Raw genomic sequence first — 24,114 nt, 5'->3', positions numbered from 1 at the left:
GTCTCAGGTCACCATCATGTCCCCACGGTGCTCCACGTCCATGAGGTGCCCCAAGTCTCCATCACGTTCCCAGGGTGTCCCATGTCCCCATGGTGTCCCATGTCCATGGGGTGTCCCATGTCCCCTTGGTGTTCCATGTCCCCGTGGTGTCCCTTGTCTATGCGGTGCCCCATATCTGTATGGTGCCCCATGTCCCCATGGTGTCTACGTCCCCGTGGTGTCCACGTCCCCATGGTGTCCCACGTCCATGACACGCCCCATGTCCTCATGGTGTTCCATGTCCCCATGGTGTCCCTTGTCTACGGGGTGCCCCATATCCATGTGGTGCCCCACGTCCCCATGGTGCCCCATCTCCCCAGGGTGTCACACATCCCCATCACAGCCCCATGGTGTCCCACGACCCATCACATCCCACGTCCCCATTACATACCACATCCCCATGGTGCCTCATGTCCCCATGGTGTCGTGTGTCCCCATCACGTCCCACATCAAAGTGACACGCTTAGTGGATGAGGGGAAGGCTGTGGATGTGGTCTGCCTTGACTTCAGTAAGGCTTTTGACACCGTTTCCCACAGCATTCTCCTCAAGAAACTGGCTGCTCGGGGCTTGGACTGGCGTACGCTTCGTTGGGTTAAAAACTGGCTGGATGGCCGGGCCCAGAGAGTTGTGGTGAATGGAGTCAAATCTGGTTGGAGGCCGGTCACTAGTGGAGTCCCCCAGGGCTCGGTACTGGGGCCGGTCCTCTTTAATATCTTTATCGATGATCTGGATGAGGGCGTCCAGTGCACCCTCAGGAAGTTTGCAGATGACACCAAGCTAAGTGCGTGTGCCGATCTGCTCGAGGGAAGGAAGGCTCTGCAGGAGGATCTGGATAGGCTGGAGCGATGGGCTGAGGTCAGCTGCATGAAGTTCAACAAGGCCAAGTGCCGGGTCCTGCACCTGGGCTGCAACAACCCCAAGCAGAGCTACAGGCTGGGAGATGAGTGGCTGGAAAGCTGCCTGGCCGAGAAGGACCTGGGAGTATTGGTGGATAGTCGGCTGAATATGAGCCAGCAGTGTGCTCAGGTGGCCAAGAAGGCCAACAGCATCCTGGCCTGTATAAGAAGCAGTGTGGCCAGCAGGTCGAGGGAAGTGATTGTGCCCCTGTACTCGGCTCTGGTGAGGCCGCACCTCGAGTACTGTGTTCAGTTTTGGGCCCCTCGCTACAGGAAGGACATGGACGTGCTCGAGCGAGTCCAGAGAAGGGCGACCAAGCTGGTGAGGGGTCTGGAGAACAAGTCTTACGAGGAGCGGCTGAGGGAGCTGGGATTGTTCAGCCTGGAGAAGAGGAGGCTCAGGGGCGACCTCATCGCTCTCTACAGTTACCTGAAAGGAGGCTGTAGAGAGGTGGGGGTTGGTCTGTTCTCCCACGTGCCTAGTGACAGGACGAGGGGGAATGGGCGAAAGTTGCGCCAGGGGAGGTTTAGGTTGGATGTTAGGAAGAACTTCTTTACTGAAAGGGTTGTTGGGCATTGGGATGGGCTGCCCAGGGAGGTGGTGGAGTCACCATCCCTGGAGGTCTTTAAAAGACGTTTAGATGTAGCCCTTAGTGATATGGTTTAGTGGAGGACTTGTTCGTGTTAGGGCAGAGGTTGGACTGGGTGATCTTGGGGGTCTCTTCCAACCTAGACGATTCTGTGATTCTGTGATCACATCCCACATCCCCATGGTGCCCAACATCCCCATCACATCCCATGTCCCCATCACTTCCCATGTCCTCACGGCGCCCTATGTCCTCATGGTGTCCCCATCACGTCCCATGTCTTCATGGTGTCCCATGTCCCCATCACTTCCCATGTCCCCATGGTGCCCTATGTCCTCGTGGTGTCCCCATCACATCCCACATTCCCATGGTACCAACCATCCCCATGACATCCCACATCCTCATCACATCCCATATCCCCGTTATGTCCCATGGTGCCCCATGTCCTCATGGTGTCCTGTGTCCCCATCACATCCACATCCCCATTACATCCCACACCCCGTCATGTCCTATGTCCCCAAGGTGTCCCATGTCCGTGGGGTGTCCCACATCCCCATCACATCCCACATCCCCATGCTATCCCACGTCCCCATCACATCCCACATTCCTGTGGTGCCCCACGTCCCCCGCTGTGGGGCAGGGCCTGGCTGTGGGCTCCCCACCAGATGTCACCAGCTGGCCCTGTGAAGGCCTTGTCCCCACCATGGGGACAGTAGGGCTGGAGCTGGCTCGCCAGAGCCACCCCACGTCCCCACGCCACAGCAGGGGGATGTCATCATGGGGTGGGTCCCCGAGCACCCTGGGGACCTGGGGGACCTTGGGTGACCATGGGGACCCTTTACCTGCCCCCTTGACACCCCTATTAACAGCCCCCTTAACACCCCCATTACTTGCCTTATTAATACCCCATTTACCCGTCCCATTAATACTCCTGTTTCCTGCCCCATTAACATGCCCATTACATGCCCTGTTGCTTGCCCCATTAATTATCCCATTACCTGCCCCATTAGTTATCCCATTACCTGTCCCATTACCTTCCCGTTACCCACCCCATTATGCACCCCATTACCCGCCCCATTACCTTCCTAATTACCTGCCCTGCTACCTTCCCCATTACCCACCCCATTACCCTTCCCAGTACCCGCCCCGAGACCACTACATCACCAGGCCAACCTGATGCGGTGGGTGGCAACTCTACCTATGGCAGGGGGTTGGGGTTAGATGACCCTAAAGGTCCCTTCCAAGGAGAGCCATTCTGTCATCCCCATCCCATTCCATCCCATCCCATCCCATCCCATCCCACCCCACCCCACCCCACCCCACCCCACCCCATCCCATCCCATCCCCATCCCACCCCAGTGCACTTTGGGTGCTGCAGTCACACTCAGGCATTTATTAGGGTCCCCAGCACCACGCTGGGTGAGGACATCCCTGTCTGGGATGGGGACACCCACGGGTGACACCCTGTGTTCAACACCACGCACCGAGAGCAGCAGAGGTCCCATGGGGTGCCCATGGGGCACGCTGTAGGGTCTGGCCATCCCAGTGGGCACAGGGCACACGGCCCCACTGGCCCCACTGCAGGAGGAGGAACCCTGGGCACCACGTGGAGAGAATGGGGACAGCGCGGGGACCCCTGGGGGTGGCCCAGGAAGGGGGCAGCAGCCGTGCCTCCCCCCAGGGCCGCTCAGGGCTCCAGGAAGGTGCCGTAGACCTCGACCTCACAGAGCGCCAGCTGCTCCTTGCGCCGGGGGATGAGGACGGAGACGTAGCGGCCCCGCAGCCCCCGGCAGCACACGGTGCTGAGCGAGCCGGGGCCGGCGTCGGCGATGACGCCGCAGCTGCCGGGGGGACAGGAGGAGAGGCGGTGCTGAGCGGGGATGGCGGTGCTGAGCGGCCCCGGTGGCATCGCCCGCCTGACTCACATGGGGTTGTCCCGGCCGCGCTCGGCCGGCGCGTCGCCGACGTGGACCTGGGCGCCGCGCAGGCGCTGCCAGCAGCAGTCCTGCTGGTTCTTCACCAGCACTGCCGCCACCGCGTGCCGCCCGCCCAGGTCCACGGCCCACCAGGGCTCGTGCTCGCGCCGCGTGTGGCTGCAGGAGCCGTGCCGCCAGTTGCCGTCCCGGTTCCCGTCCACTGCGTTGGCCGCCGCGCCGGCCCCGCTGGAGGTGGATGACTGCATCGCCCGCTGCTCCCGCGCCACGTTGGGGGCTGCCAACACCGCGGGGAGGGTGGGCACAGGATGGGCATGAGGTCAGGGCTGTGGGTGGGGGTCTCTGTGTGTTATTTTGGGAGGGGTCCCTCACCTCCAGGCAGCGGGGCGCAGCCCTGCAGCAGCACCTCCACCTCGCACAGCACCAGCGCGTCCTCGCGCTCGGGGATGAGGATGGAGACGTAGCGGCCCCGCAGCCCCCGGCAGCACACGGTGCTGAGCGAGCCGGGGCTGGCATCCGTGATGACGCCACAGCTGCCGGGGGGGACAAGAAGGTGAGCCGTGGTACCCACGACGGACAGGAGGGCTCTGGGGAAGGGCACGGTGGGCTCACACGGCGTTGTGCCGGCCGCCGTCCAGCAGCGAGTCACCCACGTGGACCTCGGCGCCCTTGAGGTGCTCCCAGCAGCAGTCGTGCCGGTTCTGCACCACCACGGCCTCGACGGCGCGGCGCCCGCCCAGGTCCACCCGCCACCAGGGCTCGGGCTCCTCCAGCGTGTGGGCGCAGGAGCCCTCCTCCCAGTTCCCGTCCCGGTTCCCGTCCACTGCGTTGGCGGCGCCGCTGGTGGCATCCAGCACCGAGGACTGGGTGGCCGGACGGCCCAGCGCCGCGTTGGGGGCTGCGGGTGCGAGGGGAGGTGGTGACGCCCCCATCACCATGCCGGGGGGGGACAGAGAAAGACCTCGGGAGCCCCGTCGCTCACCGCCAGGCGTCGCGGCGCAGCCCTGCTCCACCACCTCCACCTCGCACAGGCTCAGCTGCTCGTGGCGCCGAGGCACGGCGATGGTGACGTAGCGTCCCGGCATCCCGCGGCAGCACACAATGCTGGTGGAGCCGGGGCCGGTGTCCGTGATGGCGCCGCAGCTGCGGGACAGGGAGGTGGTGAGGGCGGCGAGGGAGCGGTGGCGCGGCGCGGGCTGGGCACGGCGGCACTCACACCGGGTTGTCGGTGCCGTGACCGGCGAGGGAGTCCCCGACGTGGACGCGGGCGCCCTTCAGGCGGTGCCAGCAGCAGTCCAGGCGGTTCTTCACTACCACGGCTGCCACGGCGCGGCTCTGGCCCAGGTCCACCGTCCACCACGGCTCCCGCTCCCTCTTGGTCTGGGTGCAGGAGCCGTGCCGCCAGCGGCCGTCCCGGTTCCCGTCCACGGCGTTGATGGCACTGCCGGCCGGCCTGGCCGTGGAGGACTGCATCGCCGGGCGCCACAGCGCCAGGTTTTGGGCTGGGGACGCCACGGGACGGTGACGCCAGCTCCGGGCTCTCACCGCCGGCATGGAGCTGGTGCCGGGAACCCATCCTTGCCCTGCATCCCCCCCCGCCATATGGCCACGTGCTGCAGCGCGGCACAGCACACACGGTGCGCACACCACGCCAGCGGGCACATGCAACATCCCTGTCCCCCGCCCCCGTGGCCCCCCGCTCGTCCCCTGTATTTGTCAGCACCGAACCAGGGCCACGGCACCGCGGTGGCACCGGAGGCGGCCTCCCCCTTACCGCCGGGCGGAGGGAGGCAGCTCTGCGCCGTCACCTCCACTTCGCACAGGACGAGGAAGTCGACGCGGCCGGGGATGACGATGGAGACGTAGCGGCCCGGCAGCCCGTTGCAGCAGATAGTGCTGGTGGAGCCGGGGCCGGCGTCCAGGACGGCCCCGCAGCTGCCGGGGGAGGAGCGGGAGGTTGCCGAGGGGCTGCGGCACCGCTGCGGGTACAGGCGGGACCCCGCCGGGGACCCCACTCACATGGGGTTGTTCCTGCCGTGGTCGGCCGGCGAGTCCCCAACGTGGACCTGGGCGCCCACGAGGCTGTCCCAGCAGCAGTCCCGCCGGTTGGTGAGGGTGACGGCGAGGACGGCGTGCCGCCGGCCCAGGTCCACGCTCCACCAGGGCTCCAGCTCCTTCTCGGTGTGGGCGCAGGAGCCGCGCTCCCACTCGCCGTCGTGGTTCCCGTCCACGGCGTTGGCGGCCAGGCTGATGGCATTCAGCGTGGACGACTGGGCGACGGCGCGGCCCCACGCCACGTTGGGGGCTGCAACGGCCACGGGAGCGCCGACGGCGGCTGCCGGCACCGGGACCCTCCCCGCGCTGCCCTCCCAGCCCCGGGGGCCGCCCCTCACCTCCGGGCAGCGCGGCGCAGCCCTGCAGCAGCACCTCCACCTCACACAGCACCAGCGCGTCCTCGCGCCCGGGGATGAGGACGGAGACGTAGCGGCCCCGCAGCCCCTGGCAGCACACGGTGCTGAGCGAGCCGGGGCCGGCGTCGGCGATGACGCCGCAGCTGCCGGGGGGACAGGAGGAGAGGCGGTGCTGAGCGGGGACGGCGGTGCTGAGCGGCCCCGGTGGCATCGCCCACCCGCCCGACTCACATGGGGTTGTCCCGGCCGCGCTCGGCCGGCGCGTCGCCGACGTGGACCTGGGCGCCGCGCAGGCGCTGCCAGCAGCAGTCCTGCCGGTTCTTCACCAGCACCGCCGCCACCGCGTGCCGCCCGCCCAGGTCCACGGCCCACCAGGGCTCGTGCTCGCGCCGCGTGTGGCTGCAGGAGCCGTGCCGCCAGTCGCCGTCCCGGTTGCCGTCCACCGCGTTGGCGGGGATGCTGTGGTTGGGGAAGATGGACGACTGGGTGGCCGGGCGCCCCAGCGCCGCGTTGGGAGCTGCCGGGGGGAGGAAAAAAACGGGGGCTCGGCCGTCACCGGGGGCATCGCAACCGCGGTTCGTCGTGCCGGCACCGCGGCACGGTGGCGGTCCCGTCGATGACCCAGGGGTGGAGGAGGGCACTCACCGTCCGGCAGCGGGAGGCAGCCCTGCGCGGCCGCATCCTGCGCCAGGACCCCGCCGAGCAGCAGCAGCAGCAGCAGCAGCATTCCCCAGGGCAGGGCCATGGCGCGGGCGCGCTGCGGAGGAAGGGGACGCGGCGCTGCGGTTAGGGGATAACCGCGGGTTTGGGGTTGGGGTTGGGGGTGTCATCACGCCCCAGCGAACCCGTTCGGGGTCCCCGTGCTCCGGTGGCAGCTCCGGGTGGCCCCAATTTCGTCCCGCAGGTGCCTCGCTTACCCCAAGAGGTGCGGAAGGAAGAGGGAGAGGCCCCGCCACGCCTGCTCTGCGGGCACGGTCCCGTCCTCGCTGCGAGCCAAGGGGGAGCAGCGGCTGTAGTCCCAGCAGGACGGCAGCGAGATCGCGCCGCGAGCCCGGGACTCCCCACGCGCGCCAAAGGACGTGGAGGGAGCGAGGCTGCGTCCCGCTGGGAGCAGCGCCCCGAGCGCTGCTCGACGTTTAAGAGGCTTTTTGCCAACGCGGCGATGCTCGCGGGGAGGAACGGGGCAGGGCGCCCCGCTGCAGGAGCGCCGTCGCCGCTGGGGCGTCGCGGGCCCGTCGCGTCCCGGCGGCTGCACGGCGCGTGATCAGAGGCGCACGGGGTAATTGCGGTACATGCGGCGGGATGGGGCGGCAGCGGAGGGGAACGGCACCGCGGCCCCGCTCGGGGCGGGGGAGAGCCCGGGAGGCTCTCCCTGGCCCCCAGGCAGCACCTTGGGGCCGGGCGGGTGCCGGAGCCCCGGCACCGGGACCAGGGGCTCCCCAAAACTCCCTGGGGTGGGGCTGGAAAAGCAGGAGCCATGCGAGGGGCTTTGTTTTTACATTTTCTTGATTTATTAATTCCAAGATAAAATCCAGCCGCGGCCCCGGGGGCGATGGGCACGTCCCACGCCCCCAAGGCAGGGCCGGAGCCGCTGAAACGCGGGGTAACGGGGCCAAGGGGGACGAAGGGCGGCGCAGCGAGCCCCGCACACCGCCGCGGGGCTCTTCTGCGCCTCCCCCAGGGCCCAGGGGTCCCCTGGGGACCACGGTGACGTCCCGGCGGCCTCAGCGCAGCGCCAGGATCTCCTCGGTGGCCACGCGCATGAGGCGGTGGAAGTCGAAGCGGAGGTGCTTCCTCCAGAAGCGGCGGTCGCGCCCGTAGACCTGGGCCGGGTAGCAGGGGCTGCCTGCGAGGCGAGGGGCCACGCGTCAGCCCCCAAGGGCCCCCCGAAAACGGGACCCCGGGGTGCCTCCTCCACCCTCCCTCGGGGCTCAGCCGCCGGGGGACGGAGCCGGAAGGGGCGGCAGGGCTCGGAGCGCCGCCCCGCGGCCCCTTACCGATGCCGTGGAAGATCCGGGCGACGGCTCTGCCCGAGAACTTCTCGTCCTGGCGGATGGCGAGGAAGCGGCGGACGTCGGCGCGCACCTGGTCCTCCCCGTCCTGCGGGTGGGGGGAAGGAGGAGGGGCACAGCGCGTGGCCTCCACCTCCTCCCGGCATCGAGGCCGGCCGGGAGGAGGCCCCGCAGTCACCGCCGCGGAGGCAGCGCGATGTAAAATTGCTCACTTGCGCTCCATGGAGATCCTCTTCCTCGTCTTCTTCCTCCTCCTCCTCGCAGCCGCGCGGGGCCGGCTCCCCGGGGGCCTCCTTCTCGAAGTAGTCCCGGAGCAGAGCCCTGAGGCGGGAGCTCCTCTCCTTCTCCGCCTGCTCGGGGTGCGGCCCGCAGCTCTGGAAGGCCACGCTGCGCCCCCAAAACACCCTCAGCCCACGCCGCGGGGACGGGACGGGCCCGAACGGGGGGTCTGGGGGCACCGTGGGGGGGTCTGGGGGCACCGTCCCCACCTCTTGAAGGCCCTGAAGCAGGCGCGCAGCTGGCCCAGCGCCGCCCTCTCCCGCGCCACCACCCTGCGGTGCAGGAAGTCGCAGACGGAGTCCAGTTCCCGCTCGGAGAGATCGCCGTAGGCGCGCAGGTGGAAGGAGAGCTCCGCGAACTCCACCAGGACGCCGCTCCCCGCCCCGGCGCGGCCGCCTGCGGGCACCGACGCGCCGCTGAGCGCGCGGCCTTTGGGGGGGGCGCGCCGCGTGCCCACCCCCCGGCTCCCTCGCCCACCCGCCCGCGGTACCTGGGCGCAGCTGCGGGTCCCACTGGAGCTGGCGCAGGGCGCGCTTCACCAGCGGCACCTCCCAGCCCATGGAGTCGCTCAGCAAGACCACGTCGAACTCCGCCGAGCTGTCGCGGGCGTGCGGCCGCCCCGCCAGGCGCTCGCGGGCCAGGAAGACGGCGAGGGGGGGGCAGCTGCGGGGGGGGGGGAGAGGTGAAGGGGGGATGTTTTCCCTTCCAGCAGCCCCTTTTTGTCCTTGGCTTCACCCCGAGGGCCCCGCTGACCTCCGCGCCGCAGCCCGGAGCTGCTGGGGGCCGCCGTAGCACCGCACGCGGCAGGAGGAGTAGGTGGGGGGCAGCAGCTCCAGCCAGCGCCGCGGGTGCAGCTCCAGGTAGCACAGCAGGGTCTCAATGCCTGCGGGGGAGGGCAGAGGAGGGGCGGCGGGGTGGCGGTGGCGGGGTTTTGCCGGGTGCAGCACCGTGAGGCCCCCCCCCCAGCTCACCTTCCTCGCGCACGTCCAGCTCCTCCACGGTTCGCTGGACGGGCACGGCGCGCTCGTGCATGTAGCACGCCCGCCGGGGCTGCCGGCCGCCTCGCGCCGTGCCGCCCTCCGGCTCCTCCGCCTCCTCCGCCAGCTCGGCCGTGGCGGCGTCATCGGCCTCCGCGTCCTGCGGGGCCGGCGGCGGCTCAGCACCGTCCTGCCTGCCCCTCGGGGGCGTCCCCGGCAGCCCTACCCCGTTCCTCACCCAGCTCCCGCGGGGCTTCCCCGAGCCGTTGGGGCTCGCTGAGGGGCCAAAATGCCGGGTGCTTCCCCCCCCAAGCCAAGGGAGCCGAGGTGAATTGGGGGGTGTGGGGACCCCAAGGGGGCGGGGCGCAGCCGGGTGCCCCCCTCCGGCCCCTTCCTCACCCCGCCGAGGTCCCGGCGCTTCTGGTGCAGCTCCCGGCACTTGCAGGGAGAGAAAACCTTCTGCACGAGCTTCTTGACGGTGAAGAAGTCGACGGTGTCGCCGTAGATGTGCCGCCTCAGCTCGTGGAGGTCCTCGCCCTGCCGAGGGGAGGGGGCGGCCGCCGTGAGCCCGCAGGGCAGCACCCGTGGGGGACACCGGGGCTCGGCCACCCCCCTCGTGGGTCCCCTCCATCCCTTTTTTTTTTTTTAGGGCTCCCCGCGTCATTTAGGGCTGGGCAGGGGGCGCCCCGAAGGGCTCCAGGGCTCCGCGCAGGGCTCTCGAAATTTTGGGGGAAGACCCCGAGCTTTGAGGGCCTCACCTCCGGGTCCAGGAAGAGGTGGCAGCGCGCCGGCTGGCCGTCCCGCCCGGCCCGCCCGATCTCCTGCACGTAGCTCTCGAAGTTCTTGGGCATGTTGTAGTGCACCACGCCGCGCACGTCCGCCTTGTCCAGCCCCATGCCGAAGGCCACCGTGGCCACCACCACGCGCAGCCGGCCCGACATGAAGCCGCGCTGCACGCGCCGGCGCTCGGCGGCCGACAGGCCCGCGTGGTAGGCGTCCGCGATCCACTTGATCCGCGATCCACTTGCTGCAAAAAAAAAAAAACAAAATAAAAATAAAGGAGGGGAGAAAGAATTGCGTGGCTCTAATTACCTTAACGAAGGAAAGCCCCCGGGGGTTTGGGGGCTGCAGAGCGCCCCGCGCCACGGCCCAGCATGGAAAGGACCTCGGGGTGTGTGTGGGGGGGTTGGGCCCGCTCCCTACCTCGCTCTTTCTTCCTGCCCGCGTCGCCGTCGTCCTGGGGGGCCGCCGGGGGCTCGGCCAGCAGCACCCCTTGCAGGCAGGTGCGGATGAGGGCGGCGATGCGAGCCGTCTCCTCGCGCCGCGTGCAGTAGACGATGATGGAGTCGAGGTGGCCGAAGCGCTCGCCACGCAGCAGGGAGATGAGGGCCTGCGCGCGGGGAGGGGGGGTCCTGAGCGCGGGCTGGGGGTGCCAAGCGCCCGCGGGACACCCGGCAGCTGCTCGGGGATCGGGCTGCGAGCACGGGGCAGCTGCCACGGGCGCGCCTCGGGGGGGCTTTGAGGGCTCCCACCCCTCGGGACGTCGCCCACCCCGTCCTCGCCCCTACCTGGTCCCGGTCCCTGTCCATGGAGACGGAGAGGCGCAGGTTTGGGGGCACGGCGGCGCAGCGCCCCGCGATCCCTTCCCCCTCCTCCTCCTCGGCGACGCCGAGGTGCGCGGCCACGTCGCGCGCCGTGGCCGGGGTGGCGGTGGCCGTCAGCCCCAGGAAGCAGCGCACGCCCAGGCGGTCGCGGAGCACCTGCGGGGAGGGGAGGAAAGAGGAGGAGGTGAGGAAGAGGAGGAGGTGAGGAAGGGCAGCTGCCTCCCTCCCGGCCGGGCTGCGGGGCCCCGCGCACCTTGCAGAGCCGCAGGTAGCTGGGGCGGAAGTTGTGGGACCACTGGGAGACGCAGTGAGCTTCGTCGATGCAGGCGAAGGCGACGGGGGGCAGCTCGGCGGCGGGGGGCAGGCAGCAGGAGCCCGAGCCCCCGCCGCCCACCAGCGCTTCGGGGGACAGCAGCAGCGCGTGCACCGCGCCCCGCCTCACCTGCGCGGCGGGGGCAGCGGCGCGTGGGGCGCTCCGTCGTCCGCTCGCACCCCCCTCCGGCCCCGCTCCGCGTCCCCCCCCCCGTCCCCGTCCCCCTCACCTGCTCCACCGCCGCCTCCCGCTGCGCCCTGCTCATGTTGGAGTGGACGCAGACCGCCCGCAGCCCCCGCGGCAGCCCCGACACCTGCGGGCGAGGCGAGGCGAGGTCAGGCACGCGCCGCGGAGTGACGCCGGGGACGCCGCGAGGCCGGGGGGGGGCGGCCGGCGGGGCACCTGGTCATCCATCAGCGCCACCAGCGGCGAGACGACCACGGCGACGCACGGCGAGCGCTTGCGGTAGAGGTAGGCGGGGAGCTGGTAGCACAGCGACTTGCCCAGCCCCGTGGGCAGCACGACCAGCGTGGAGAGGCCTGGGGGGAGGAGAGGGGGGGGGAGCACCTGGGGGGCGACGCCGCGGCCCCGCGGCGCGTGGGGGGGGAGCCGGGAGGGGGGCGAGGGAGCAGCAGACCCACCTGAGAGGATCCTCATCACGGCCGCCTCCTGGCCGGGGCGGAAGGAGCTGAAGCCCAGCTCCTGGAGCGCCTCCAGCACCTCCGCGGGGGTCTCTGCGCGGGGGGAAACGCGCTGGGATGGAGCCTGCAGCGGGGTTTTACGACCCCCCCCCCACACGCACCCCAGGGGAGGGCGCGGGGGATGCGGGTCGGGCTCCGCTCCCACAGGAGAGGAAACGGCGGCCTCACCTCGCACCTTCCCGCCCGGCCCCAGGCTGTAGAGGGGCTCCACGGGCGCGGGGGGCTCGGGGGGCTCGTAGGGCGCCCGCTGCGCCTCCAGGCGGGCCGCGGCCTCCCCCGCAGCGCCCTCGGGGCCGCCGCCGCCGCTCTCTGCCGGGGACACGAAGCGAGGGGTGGCGGCGAGCCCCGCGCGTGTATTCGGGGCGCGTCAGCGCCACGAGCGAAGCACCCCCCGCGTCCTCACCGGAGAGCTCCGGGCAGACGCTGTTGGTCCTGCGGGCAACTTCTGCCAGCGTGGGCAAGGGATCTTCCTCCTCCTCCTCCTCCTCCTCCTCTTCCTCCTCCCGGGCACGGCTGGCCTCCTGCGGCGGCGGGGGGGCAGCGGTCGCTGCGGGCAGAGCGCGAAATCCTTTCCGAATCCTTTTCCCTCGGGCTCCGCGCACGGCGGCCACCTCGCCCCCCCCCAGCAGGACGTTCCCCCGGAGGTCCCCCCCCGCAGGACCCTCACCTGCGCCCCGGCACTCGGCCGCCCAGTGCCCCGCGGCGCCGCAGCGGAAGCAGACGTCCGAGCTCCTGCCGAGGGCCGACCCGCCGCCGCCGCCCTGCGCCGCCTTCTTCTGCCACTTCTCCTTCCACACCTGCAACGACGGCGGCGGCGTCAGCGCCGCGGGGTGACCCCCACGGGCGGCCCCCACGCGGGAATCGAAGGGGCGAGGGGTGAAATAATAAAGAAAAGGCGTTTTTGGTGCCGGCAGAGCGGTAATTCCGCGTTATTTGACCCGTTTTCCCGCCGCCGGCGCGTCACCTGCTTGCGGAGGCGGCTCCCCTGCAGCACGCGGCCCCGCACGTGGGAGCGGTTCTTGAGGTTGAGGCGCACGAAGTTGCCGGGGGGCCGCCGGGGAGCCCTGCGGGACGAAACCGGGGCTGGGACCGGGACGGGCGCCGAAATGCAGCCGGCCCCAACCCCGGGGGAGAAGGGGACGGGGAGGAGCCGAAAGGCGGAGGGTGGGGAGCACGGCGCAGGGGAAAAACGCGGCCCCGTAAGCACCGCCTTGTAAATCCGGCCCCAACAAACGTAGCAGTGCTCGGGGGAAAGGGTTAAAAGGCTCGGACGGAGCGCTTGCTGCCGCAGGAGAGGTCCCCGGGGGTCCGCAGCCTCCTGGGGCGGGCCGCCCCCCGCCCCCAGGGCTGCTCAGAGCCGCGCTGCGGGTTTTAAGGGGCGCAGGGAGGTGACCCCGCAAGCCCCTCGCCCCGTAAACACTGCAGCCGGTAGGCAGGCGAGCGCCTCAGGCTGAGGAAACCCACAGAGAATTCATTTTTTTCCATAAGGAAAATAAAAAAATAAAAATGATTTAAATCAAGGAGAGACGAGGGCAGGCACTGCTCGTTATCAGCGCAGCAAGAAGAAAAAACCTCTCGGCTCCTTCTCCCCCCGCGCGCTCAGGCACGAGGCGGCACCGCCCCGGCCCTGGCCCCGGCTCCGGGCACATCTCCAGGGACCGCGCGCGCCACGCCGGAGCGAGTCGCCCCGAAACGCGCCGAGGGAAGGGGACTCGGCACCCTCCAGCACCCACCTGGCAGGAGCGGCTCTGCAGGGGGCTCCCAGCTTCTTCTCCTCCTCCTCCTCGATGTCTCCCAGGAGGTTTTCGGGGGGCGTCGGCGCTGCTTTTTTCCTCGGCTGCTTTCGCACTGGCTGCTCGCTGCCTCCTGCCCCGCTGTCCCTGCGCCGCCTCTTCCCCCCGGCCTTCTTTGCGCCCCCGGGGAGCTCCTCGGGCACGCGGCCACCGTCGGCGCCCCGCGGCCCCGCTGCGGTGTCACCGCCGCTCCTGGCCGGCCGTTCGCCCCCCTCGGTCTCCGCCAGCTCGCCCCGAGCTCCTTCCGACACCTCGGGCTCCTGCGGCGGGGTGCGGATCCCCGCAGGGGCGACGTTTTCCCCTTCCACCCCGAGAAGCTCAGCACCCCGAGGCTCAGCACCCCGATCGGGCAGCTCCTTGGGGCCGGGCTCACCCTGGCAGCGCAGCAGCCAGGCGGCGTCGAGGGAGCTCAGCCTCCTCGCCACCGTCTGCCGCAGCCGCTGGAACTTGTTGCCCTGCGGGCGAGGCCTCGGCCCCTCGGCCAGGACGAGCGGGGCCAGGGCGCGCACGGCGGCGGGGAGGAGGAGCTCGGGGGGCTCGCCGCCGTCCGCGTCACCCGGTGGGGACGGCGCCGGGGAGGTGGCACCGTGCTCCTGCCGCGGGACGAGTTTGGGACGGGGAGGCAGCGTCCTCCTGGGCACCGGCGGCCTCTCCTGGGGGGGAAGCAACGAGGGGGTTTTGGTTCTCCGACCCCGCAGGGCTTAAAAACCCTAGGAAACGGGTGCCGTGCCCCTCCGGAAGCGCCCACATCGGGGAGCTGCCCCCCAGCCTGACCTTTATGGCGGCGCCCAGGTTGGCTTTTAGCTTCCTCCCGAAGTGCTGCGCCGACGCCGCCGGCACGGACTGGTTGGCGGCGCTCGACGTGGGGGCCTTGGGCTGGCGGTTGAGGTGCGCGCCCCAGCAGCCGGAGTCCTGAAGGGAGAGAAGAAGCCGCCAGGAGAGGTTTTTTTGTCACAAAGAAGCGTTGGAATGGGGTGTTCGGGGGGATGGTGGTGTCGCCGTCCCGGGGGGTGTGCAGGGAGAGGTTGGGCGCGGTGCTTGGGGACGTGGGTTGGGGGTGGCGTTGTTAACAGGGGGATGGTTGGGCCGGGTGAGCTTGGAGGGCTCTTCCGACCCTAATAATCGATGATTTTGGGACCGAGGGTGCTCCACTGGGGCGGTGAGGGACGCAATGGGGACCCCCCAAGGGGGACAGGGCCCAGCCCCGTACCTGCTCCGTGGCCGGGCTCCCCTCAGCCGGCGGGCACGGGGCGAGCTCCCCGCGGTGCTTCAGCGCCCGGTACTCCCGGTACAGCCCTAAGGAGGCGGCGGGGGCTGCGGGAGGCGCCCTGCAGCCCCGAACCCCCCCAGTTCCCCCAAACCTCCCCCAGTTTTCCCACCCCCCCCAAAACCCTCAATTCCTCCCAAATCCCCCCAACCCTCCCCAAAGCCCCCCAACACCCCCAAAATCCCCCAGATCCCTCCGACCCTCCCCCCAATTCCCCCCAAAGCCCTCCAATTCCCCCCCCCAGACTCCCCAATTCCCCCCAACCCCCCCCCAATTCCCCCCAACCACCCCCAATTCCCCCCAAACCCCCCCAGTCTCCCCGAGCCCCCCCCCAATTTCCTCAAAACCCCCCAATTTCCCCAAATCCACCCAATTCCCCCCCCAGCCAGGCCCAGGGCCCCCTCCCCACAATTAGCAGCCGCTAATTAACCCCCCCCCCCACTCACGCCTCACGTCCTCCGGCGCCGCCTCCACGTCGCCCTGCGGGGGGAAGCGCCGCGTCACGGGGCCGTTTTTGGGGCTAAAAAGCCGCAGTTTGGGGGCTCGGCACCCCCTCACGGAGCCTCTCCCCCCCCCCCCCCCTTCGGGCCGCACCGTGCCGGGCCTGCGGCCGTGCTGCTGCGCGAACGCCGCCTCCCAGCGCTTCAGCAGCGCCTTCACCTCCTGGAGCCGCTCCATGGGGGGGGATCGGGGGGGTCCCGGGCCCTCAGGACCGGCCCCGGGCCCCCAGCTCCGTCCCCGTCCCCTCAGGACCGGCCCCGTCCCCTCAGCGCTTCCCGCCCAGCTCGAGCTTCCCGCTTTCGCCGCTCTCGCCCAATAGCAGGGCCGGAAAGGTGACGGGCAGCCATGCCAGCCAATGGGCAGCCGCGCCTCCGCGGTTTCTCCTAGCAACGAGGCGTGGCCCCGCCCCTCCTTGAGGCCGCCTCATAGCTGGACGTCCCGTCTCGGTGCTCTCACCCAATAGAAAGGCTGGGAACATGACGGGCAGCAGAGCTAGCCAATAGGCTCGGTCTTTCCGAGCAATGGGGCGTGATCCTGTCACTCCGCTTGCTGGTGATTGGTGCGAGGCGGGGCCTCAGCGCGCACGCGCGGAAGTGCCGCGGGGCCAGGACAGAGGCGGGTGAGGAGGGTGGCGAGGGAGAGGGTGCGCTTGGGGGGGGGTCAGGGGTCGGGGTTTGGGGGCGCCCCTTGGGGGGGTCATTTTTTGGGGGGGGGGGGGGCTGGTATTTCGTTATGGGGTGCCCAGGGTCGGGGGTGCCCCTTTGGGGGGGGGTCTTTTTGGAGGAGGGGGGTCTCGTTATGGGGCCATTTGTGGGGGTCTGGGTTTGGGGGTGCCCCTTTTGGGGGGGGTCTGGTCAGGGTTAGGGGGGGCCCGGGTTAGGGGGGGCCCGGGTTAGGGGGGGCCCTTTTGGGGGTGTCTTGGTTGGGGGGTGTCCCTTTTTATGGGGGGGGTCCCTTTGGGGGGTCCATTTTTGGGGGGGGCTAAGTTGGGGGGTCTCATTATGGGGGTCTGGGTTAGGGGGTGCCCCTTTGGGGGGGGCAGGGTTGGGGATCCTATGGGGACAAATGGGGGGGGTGTCAGGGTTAGGGGGGTGCCATGGGGTGACCTTTGGGGGGGGGGGGTACCGGGTGCCATTGGCGCTGATTTGGGGCAGGTAGAGGTTGGGGGTCCCATTGGGGGGGAAGGTCCCACTTTGGGGTCTGGGTCAGGGGGTGCAGTGGGGGGGTTCAGGGTGCCATTGGGTGCCTGTTTGGGGCGGGTAAAGGTTGGGGGTCTCATTGTGGGGGTCCTGCTATGGGGGTCTCCCTGTGGGGGGGGTCCTGCTATGGGGTCTGGGCCAGGGGGCGCCGTGGGGTGCCCCCCACCGGGGGTCTGGCTGAGGGACGCTGCCTTTTGGGAGGGGTCAGATCCGGGGTCCCACCTCCGGGTGCCCATTTTGGGGTTCCCCCCACGGGGGCAGCACTACGGCGACCCCACGCTTGACCCCACCCCACAGGCACCTCGCTTCGGGGGGGTGGGTGCCGCCCCCCCCTCCCCCAGCACCCCCGCGAGCCTTGAACCCGTTGGGGGTCCTGCTGCCGCCCCCTCCCCACCTCGCAGCCATGCCCCCGGTCTCCTCCCTCGTCCACCTCTGCGCCCGCCGCCTGGCCGGCCACGCCGCCGGCGCCCGCCGCGCGCTGCCGCTGCTGCCGGCCGAGCTGTACCCGGCGCTGCTCGAGGCCGCCCTGGCGGAGCAGCGGGCGCCGCTGCTGCGGGACCTGGTGCGCTCCTGGCCCTACCCCGTCCTGCGCCTCCCGCGCCGCCCGCGCCGCGCCCGCCGGCCGCCCGGCAAGCTGTGCGTGCAGGCGCTGCTCCTCGCCGTCACCGCCGGCCTCCGCCGCGATGCCAGGTGGGCGTGGGGTCGGGAGTGGGATCGGGATCGAGGTCGGGATTGGGGTTGGGATCGGGATTGGGGTCAGGATTGGGATTGGGGTCGGGATCGAGGTTGGGGTTGGGATTGGGTTTGGGATCAGGGTTGGGTTTGGGATCGGAATCAAGGTTGGGGTCGGGGTTGGATTTGGGATCGGGATCGAGGTTGGGATTGGGGTTGGGTTTGGGATCGGGGTTGGGGTCGGGGTTGGGTTTGGGATCAGGATCGAGGTTGGGATTGGGGTTGGGTTTGGGATCGGGGTTGGGGTCGGGGTTGGGTTTGGGATCAGGATCGAGGTTGGGATTGGGGTTGGGTTTGGGATCAGGGTTGGGGTCAGCGTTGGGGTCGGGGTTGGGATTGGGATCGAGGTTGGGGTCGGGGTTGGGATTGGGATCGAGGTTGGGGTCGGGGTTGGGTTTGGGATCGGGGTTAGGGTTGGGGTCGGGATCGGGTTTGGGATTGGGGTTGGGCTTGGGATCAGGGTTGGGATTGGGGTTGGGTTTGGGATCAGGGTTGGGATCGGGATTGGGATCGGGATCGAGGTTGGGGTCGGGATCAGGTTTGGGATCGGGGTTGGGTTTGGGATCGGGGTTAGGGTCGGGATCGGGATTGGGTTTGGGATTGGGATCGAGGTTGGGTTTGGGATCGGGATTAGGGTCGGGATCGAGGTTGGGGTCTGGATCGGGTTTGGGATTGGGGTTGGGTTTGGGATCGGGATCGAGGTTGGGGTCAGGGTTGGGTTTGGGATCATGGTTAGGGTCGGGATCAGGGTTGGGATCGGGATTGAGGTTAGGGTTGGGATTGGGGTCGGGATCGGGTTTGGGATTGGGGTCGGGATCGGGTTTGGGATCGGGGTTAGGATTGGGTTTGGGGTCGGGATCGGGGTCAGGACTGGGATTGCGATCAGGACTGGGATTGTGATCAGGACTGGGATTGCGATCGGGATTGGGGTTGCTTCGTGCACGTGGTAGCCCCCCAAGGGGTCACCCTTGATTTACCATCCCCGTATCCCACCCAGGACGCCGGTGTTTGGTGGGGGCTGGTGGCACTGTGGGATTTTTGGTCCCCGGTTCCCCTGCCCCCCTGGTGCTGGGGTTTTGTTATGGGGTGCCTGGGTTCGGGGATGCCCCTTTTGGGGGGTCTTTTTTTTGGAGGGGGGGTTGGGGGCTCATTATGGGGCTGGTTGTGGGGGTCTGGGTTTGGGGAGGGGCCTTTTGGGGGGAGTGTCTGGGTTGGGGGGTGCCCCTTTTTGGGGGAGGTCGTCCCTTTTTGGGGGGGGGGTCCCTTTGGGGGTCCCTCTTTTTATGGGGGTCTAGGTTCCGCCCCGAACCCTGCCCCGCTGCCTCGTCCCTGCAGCGCCAGGCCGTGCCTGCGGGTGCTGGACATGACGGGCCTGCAGGATGGTGCTGAGCAGGGCCCCGACAGCCTCAGCCTCTGGTCGGGGACGGTGCTGCTGGCCAAGGCCTGCCTGGAGGCGTCGCAGCGCCGCGACGACCAGCGCGACGCCGAGCGGCTCGAGGGCTCGCCGGGCTCATCGCCGCCGCCGCCGCCGCCCTCGGTGGAGGTGCGCGTCGACCTCTTCGTCAACAGCACCTCGGGACCCATCCTGCGCGCCGCCCTGCGCGCTGGCGGGGCGCTGCGCCTGCGCTGCCGCGACTTCCACGCCGAGGAGCTGTCCCTGGGCGCCACGCTGGCCTTGCTGGAGGCACTGGAGCCGGCCGGGCTGCGCCGCGTCGACCTGCGCTTCAACAACCTGGGGCTGCCGGGCTTGGCCGAGGTGGTGCCGCGCCTCGAGCGCTTCCCCGACCTGGTGAGCTTGAGGCTGCCCTACAGCAACGTGGACGCGCGGCGGCCGGGGGCGGAGGACGGGCTGCGGCGCCTGGCGGAGGGGCTCGGCCGCCTGCAGCGCCTGCGGGAGCTGAACCTGGGCTCCTGCCGCCTCTCGGGGCGGCTGCGGCAGCTCCTGGGGTGAGTACGCGCCCCGCGGGGGGAGCAGAATCGTAGGATCCTAGAACATCCCGAGCTGGGAGGGACCCGTAAGGATCACCGAGTCCAACTCCTGGCACCCCATGGGTCTACCCAAAATTTTAGACCGTGCGCACAGGTCTACCCGAAATTTTAGACCAGGTCTACCCGAAATTTTAGACCAGGTCTACCCAAAATTCGAGACCATGGCCAGTACCACCGGCCAGTACCGGCGGTTCCTGGCCCCGCGCGACGCCTGGCCTCCGCTCGCCGCCTCCGGAGCCCTCACGGCCTCCGTGCTTCCCCCCGCAGCGTCCTGCAGTGCCCGCTGGAGAGCCTGGAGCTGCCCTTCTGCCACCTCCTCCCCGGGGACCTCGCCTACCTCATCCAGAGCCCCCACGCGCCCGCGCTGAAGAAGCTCGACCTGAGCGGCAACAACCTCTCCGAGGACCTCCTGCCGCCCTTCCTCCAGCTTTTGGCGACGGCCTCGGGCACCCTGCGCCACCTGGACGCCATGGAGTGCCGCCTGACGGACGCCCACCTCGATGCCCTGCTGCCAGCGCTCCGCCGCTGCGCCCGCCTGGGCTACCTGGGCGTTTTCGGCAACCCCCTGACCTGGCGGGGGGTGAAGGCGCTGGCGGCGGGCACGGCGCCGCTCGCCGCCCTGCGCCTCGTCGTCTACCCGCGCCCCGTGGATCTCTGCGGCGACGAGGACAACGGTGACGACGTCCCGGAGGACGAGGAGCGCTCGGAGGCGCTGCAGGAGGAGCTGCGGCGGATTCTGCACGGCGCCGGCCGGGATGAGGCCGTGTGGACCACGAGCCTGAGCCGCCATGGCGCCCTCGACTACTTCGCGCTGTAGTGCGGGCGGGCGGCGGAAGCACGGGAGCGCTGTATATATCGGTGTCTTTAATGGCTGTTGTCCGTCTGGTGCTGGAGGCCGGGCTCCTGCAGCCTCCCCGTCCCCACCCGCGCCGTCCCCACGCTGTCACCGTGTCACCGGTTTCGGGCCGTGTCCCCGCGGGCCTTGACAGCGCTCCTGCTGCCCCCGACCTCGCACGCGTGGCTGGGAGGAGCGCCCGCTGCTCAACGGGCTCTGCGGTGCCCCGAAACACCGCGACACCCCTGGGGATGGTGGGTGGCAGCGCAGGGCCACCGTGGGGCCACCGGGGGGGGTGGTGGCCACCATGGGTGGTGACAACCACTGTGGGAGGGGGTGATGGCCACCATAGGGGGGTGATGGCCATGACGGTGCGGTGATGGCCACCGCCATGACGTGATGGCCACTAGGTAGTCCTGGTCACCTTTGGGTGGTGGTGGCCACCATGGGGTGGTGATGGCCACCACGAGGTGCTGGTGGCCACCTTAGTTTGCTGCTGGCCGCCATGGGGGCAACGCTGGCCACCGGGATCTGGCGCTAGAGCAGCCAGGTGTCGGTGTGCCGGGGGCAGTAGCAGGCGCGCCGCAGCATGGCCTCCAGCTCGTCGTAGGGCCGCTCGCGCCAGTGCGGCAGCAGCGCGCGGTTGTTGAGCAGGCGCAGGCCGGGCGCACCGGCGCGCAGCAGCGCGTAGAGGCAGCGCCAGCGGCTCTGCAGCGCCAGCCTGGCGCGCCGCTGCAGGATCAGGCCCCGCGTCCTCTTCCTGACCCGCAGCGCCCGCAGCGCCGGCAGCTCCAGGCGGCCGAAGACCAGCCCGCGGCAGCGCCAGACGTCCAGCACCTCCAGCGAGCGCGACTCCAGCGCGTACGAGGTGCCCAGGTCCTGCACCGGCACCAGCAGGTGCAGCACCAGCGTCTTGAGGCGGGGCAGGGCGGCCGCCAGCTCGCGCAGCGCCTCGGGCCGCACGCCGCGGAAGCCCCAGAAGTAGCGCAGCTCCAGCGTCTGCAGGTGCTGGAAGCGGGCGAGGGCGGCCACCGAGCGCCGCGACCAGTCGAAGGGCAGCTTGGCGCGGGCCAGCCCCGGCGCTTTGCGGCTCAGCAGCTCCAGCAGCGCCTGGAAGCGGCTCAGCTGCTCCAGCTTGGCGGCGCCGGGCGGGCGCGGGCCGGGGGGCTGCAGGGGGCTGAGGGTCCAGTCGAGCTCCAGCTCACGCAGCTCGCCGCAGCGCACGCTCTCCAGGAAGCCCCGCAGGAACTCGGCCCAGCCGGCCTCACGGTCACCCAGGTCGAAGCTGGCGCGCAGCAGGCGCGGGCTGGCGCGGCGGGCGGCCAGGTGGAAGGCGTAGCGCCGCACCCAGCCCTGCCAGCGGGCGAAGGCAGCGCCGGCGTCGTCCTCGGCCTCGGCCAGCGCCGCCGGGGCGCCGGTGAAGTCGGCCACGCGCCAGAGGCGGGGCGAGCGCATGAGGCGGCTCCAGGCGCCGCACACCAGTGCGGCCCCGCACTTCTCCTCCGGTGAGAGGAAGGAGAAGACGTGGAGCTGGCAGTCCTGCGGCAGGCGGCTGAAGGGGAAGGCGCCGGCGTCACTGCCGACACTGCCGTCACTGCTGTCACTTCTTTCACTGCCATCGCCTCTGCCACCTCCATCGCTGCTGTGACCTCTGTTGTTGCTGCCATCTCTGTGGCTGGTATAGCCTGGGTCACTGCCATCACCGCTGTTACTGGTGTCGCTTCTGTCACCGGTGTCGCTTCTGTCACTGGTGGCACCTCTATCGCTGGTGTGACTGCTGTCTCCTCTGTCATTGCTGTTGCTTCTGTCACCGGTGCCAACTCTGTCACTGGTGCCACTTCTGTCACTGATGTCACTGCTATCACTGCGGTGACTGCTGTCTCCTCTGTCACTGCTGTCTCCTCTGTCACTGCTGTCTCCTCTGTCACCGGTGCCAACTCCGTCGCTGGTGCCAACTCTGTTGCTGCTGTGACCTCCGTCGCTGCCCTCACCGCCGCCGCCTCCGTCACCGGTGTGACCTCTGTCGCTGCTGCCACCTCCGTCCCCCGTGCCCTCTCCGTCACCGCCCTCGCGCCGCCGCCGTTTCCTCCTGCGGGCCATGGCGGCCTCTGGGGGCTGTCCCCGGGCCCTGGGGGGGCGCAGCGCCATCAGGGGGGTCCTGACCCGACCCCCAGCCCCCCCCCCACCATAGTACCGCCCCCCACCCCCCGGATCGGGCCCCCCCTCCCCCCAATGGGTCCCCCCTTTCCCCTCCCCCCTCCCCTCCCCTTCCCGGTTCGCCCCCCCCCGCCCCGTGTCCCCCCCCCCCCCGTCGGTACCGGCCGTCACCCTCCCCGCCGCCACTTCCGGCCCCGCCCCGTGACGTCACGGGCGGGGGAGCAGCGAGTTGGGGCTGGAGGGGGCAGAGCGCCACCGGGGGGTGCGGGGGGGGCGAGCGCCCCCTGGCGGCGGGTCGGGGCTGGAGGTATTGGGGGGGGCACTGGGGGACACGGCGGCGGGGGGGGGACACCCAGGGCATGGGGGGGGGGGGCAGCCTGAATTTGGGGGGAGGGACACCCCAAATCTGCTGGGGAAACCCCAAACGTGGAGGGAACCCCAAAACGTGGGGGGGCGCCCCAAACTGGGAGGGCATCCCCCAAACCTGGGGGGGGACACACCCCAATCTTGCTACGGACACCCCGATTTTGGGGGGGACACCCCAAACTGGGGTGGGGGGGGGACGCCCAAAACCTAAATCATAGAATCATAGAATATCCCGAGCTGGAAGGGACCAACAAGGATCATCACGTCCAACTCCTGGCACCACACAGGTCTGCCCAAAGATTCAGACCATATTACAAAGAGCACAGCCCAAACCCTTCTTAAACTCCGACAGTCTTGGTGTTGTGACTACGTCCCTGGGGAGCCTGTTCCAGTGCGCAACCTCTCGGTGAAAAACCTTTTCCTGATATCCAGTCTGAACCTCCCCTGCCTCAGCTTGACACCGTTCCCACGGGTCCTATCGCCGGTCACTAAAGAGAATAGATCGGCACCTGCCCCTCCACTCCCCCTCGTGAGGAAGCTGTAGCCTGCGATGAGCTCTCCCCTCAGCCTCCTCTTTTCCAGGCTGAACAGGACAAGTGACCTCAGCCGCTCCTCATACATCTTCCCCTCTAGGCCCTTCACCATCTCAGCAGCCCTTCTCTGGACACTCTCCAACAGTTTCATGTCCTTTTTGTACCGTGGTGCCCAGAACTGCACACAGTACTTGAGGTGAGGCCGCACCAGCGCAGAGTAGAGAGGGACAATGCCTTCCCTTGACCGACTAGCAGTGCCGTGCTTGATGCACCCCAGGATACGGTTGGCCCTCCTGGCTGCCAGGGCACACTGCTGGCTCATATTCAACTTGCTGTCAACCACAACCCCCAGATCCCTCTCTGTGGGGCTGCTCTCCACCGTCTCGTCGCCCAGTCTGTACGTATAGCCAGGGTTGCCCCGTCCCAGGTGCAGGACCCAGCACCTGCTCTTGTTAACCTTCATGCGGTTGGTGATCGCCCAGCTCTCCAATCTGTCCAGATGTCTCTGCATGGCCTTTCCACCCTCAACAGAGTCCACAACTCCTCCAAGTTTGGTGTTGTCAGCAAAGTTGCTCAAGACACCTTCTAGTCCTACATCCAAATCATTTATAAAAACGTTGAGGAGGACTGGCCCTAAAGCGGAGCCTTGAGGGACCCCACTGGTGACCATCCGCCAACCAGATGTGGCCCCATTTACCACAACCCTTTGAGCCCTGCCCGTCAGCCAATTGCTCACCCATCGCATGATGTTTTTGTTTAGCTGTATGCTGGACATTTTGTCCAGTAGGATCCTACGGGAAACCGTGTCAAAAGCCTTGCTGAAGTCCAAACAGATCCCATCAGCTGGTTTCCCTTGATCGACTAGATGGGTGCTCTTATCATAAAAGGAAAACAGATTTGTTAGGCAGGACCTACCCCTCATGAACCCATGTTGGCTGGGACCAATGGGACACCCAAAACCTGGGGGGGGGGGGGACACACACCCCAA

General features: G+C 69.0%; 3 protein-coding genes across 8 annotated transcripts; 1 reads left to right on the top strand and 2 right to left on the bottom strand.

Moving 5' to 3' along the window:
• Window positions 1-2,906: 2,906 nt before the first annotated feature.
• On the bottom strand, window positions 2,907-15,641 carry RECQL4 (RecQ like helicase 4). 5 transcript variants are annotated; one of them, XM_083827050.1, is made up of 31 exons: window positions 15,409-15,641; window positions 15,261-15,294; window positions 14,758-14,843; window positions 14,322-14,459; window positions 13,488-14,200; window positions 12,719-12,818; window positions 12,422-12,551; window positions 12,158-12,301; window positions 11,923-12,063; window positions 11,695-11,787; window positions 11,456-11,592; window positions 11,283-11,366; window positions 10,994-11,182; window positions 10,705-10,896; window positions 10,340-10,526; window positions 9,895-10,163; window positions 9,536-9,673; window positions 8,650-8,822; window positions 8,369-8,555; window positions 8,093-8,267; window positions 7,866-7,968; window positions 6,786-7,714; window positions 6,514-6,625; window positions 5,477-6,385; window positions 5,232-5,392; window positions 4,674-4,959; window positions 4,440-4,600; window positions 4,070-4,355; window positions 3,830-3,990; window positions 3,449-3,734; window positions 2,907-3,364 (listed from the first exon to the last, which is right to left on the bottom strand). In XM_083827050.1, the coding sequence occupies exons 1-31, from the start codon at window positions 15,490-15,492 to the stop codon at window positions 3,211-3,213; spliced, it is 6,942 nt and encodes a 2,313-aa protein (XP_083683176.1). In that variant the 5' UTR covers window positions 15,493-15,641; the 3' UTR covers window positions 2,907-3,210. The 5 variants fall into 5 exon arrangements, with proteins under 5 accessions (XP_083683176.1, XP_083683175.1, XP_083683178.1 ...); XM_083827049.1 differs by having other exon boundaries at window positions 4,070-4,600; XM_083827052.1 differs by lacking the exon at window positions 10,994-11,182 and having other exon boundaries at window positions 4,070-4,600.
• A 56-nt stretch (window positions 15,642-15,697) lies between these two features.
• LRRC14 (leucine rich repeat containing 14) lies at window positions 15,698-20,103 on the top strand. Of its 2 annotated transcripts, none has more exons than XM_083827055.1 (4): window positions 15,698-15,934; window positions 16,812-17,204; window positions 18,582-19,035; window positions 19,503-20,103. In XM_083827055.1, the coding sequence occupies exons 1-4, from the start codon at window positions 15,837-15,839 to the stop codon at window positions 19,911-19,913; spliced, it is 1,356 nt and encodes a 451-aa protein (XP_083683181.1). In that variant the 5' UTR covers window positions 15,698-15,836; the 3' UTR covers window positions 19,914-20,103. The 2 variants fall into 2 exon arrangements, with proteins under 2 accessions (XP_083683181.1, XP_083683180.1); XM_083827054.1 differs by having other exon boundaries at window positions 18,582-19,193.
• On the bottom strand, window positions 20,080-22,433 carry LOC310895592 (uncharacterized protein). The gene is made up of 2 exons (XM_083827056.1): window positions 22,389-22,433; window positions 20,080-22,198 (listed from the first exon to the last, which is right to left on the bottom strand). The coding sequence occupies exon 2, from the start codon at window positions 22,168-22,170 to the stop codon at window positions 20,608-20,610; it is 1,563 nt and encodes a 520-aa protein (XP_083683182.1). The 5' UTR covers window positions 22,171-22,198; window positions 22,389-22,433; the 3' UTR covers window positions 20,080-20,607.
• Window positions 22,434-24,114: the final 1,681 nt, after the last annotated feature.

The sequence above is a fragment of the Anser anser genome (assembly GCF_964211835.1).
Source record: "Anser anser genome assembly, chromosome: 2".
Classification (NCBI taxonomy): Eukaryota; Metazoa; Chordata; class Aves; order Anseriformes; family Anatidae; genus Anser; species Anser anser.
The sequence above is the reverse complement of the archived record's forward strand: the minus strand, read 5'-3'. Positions and strand labels throughout refer to the sequence as shown.

Coding starts and splice junctions, on each gene's coding strand:
- RECQL4 (XM_083827049.1), bottom strand. CDS start 15,492: ATGGAGCGGCTCCAGGAGGTGAAGGCGCTGCTGAAGCGCTGGGAGGCG. Junction 11,183..11,282: donor GGGAGGCGGCGGTGGAGCAG/GTGAGGGGGACG, acceptor CCCGCCGCGCAG/GTGAGGCGGGGCGCGGTGCA. Junction 7,715..7,865: donor CCGGATCTTCCACGGCATCG/GTAAGGGGCCGC, acceptor CTCGCCTCGCAG/GCAGCCCCTGCTACCCGGCC.
- LRRC14 (XM_083827054.1), top strand. CDS start 15,837: ATGGGGCGTGATCCTGTCACTCCGCTTGCTGGTGATTGGTGCGAGGCG. Junction 17,205..18,581: donor GGCCTCCGCCGCGATGCCAG/GTGGGCGTGGGG, acceptor TCGTCCCTGCAG/CGCCAGGCCGTGCCTGCGGG. Junction 19,194..19,502: donor CGGCTGCGGCAGCTCCTGGG/GTGAGTACGCGC, acceptor TTCCCCCCGCAG/CGTCCTGCAGTGCCCGCTGG.
- LOC310895592 (XM_083827056.1), bottom strand. CDS start 22,170: ATGGCCCGCAGGAGGAAACGGCGGCGGCGCGAGGGCGGTGACGGAGAG.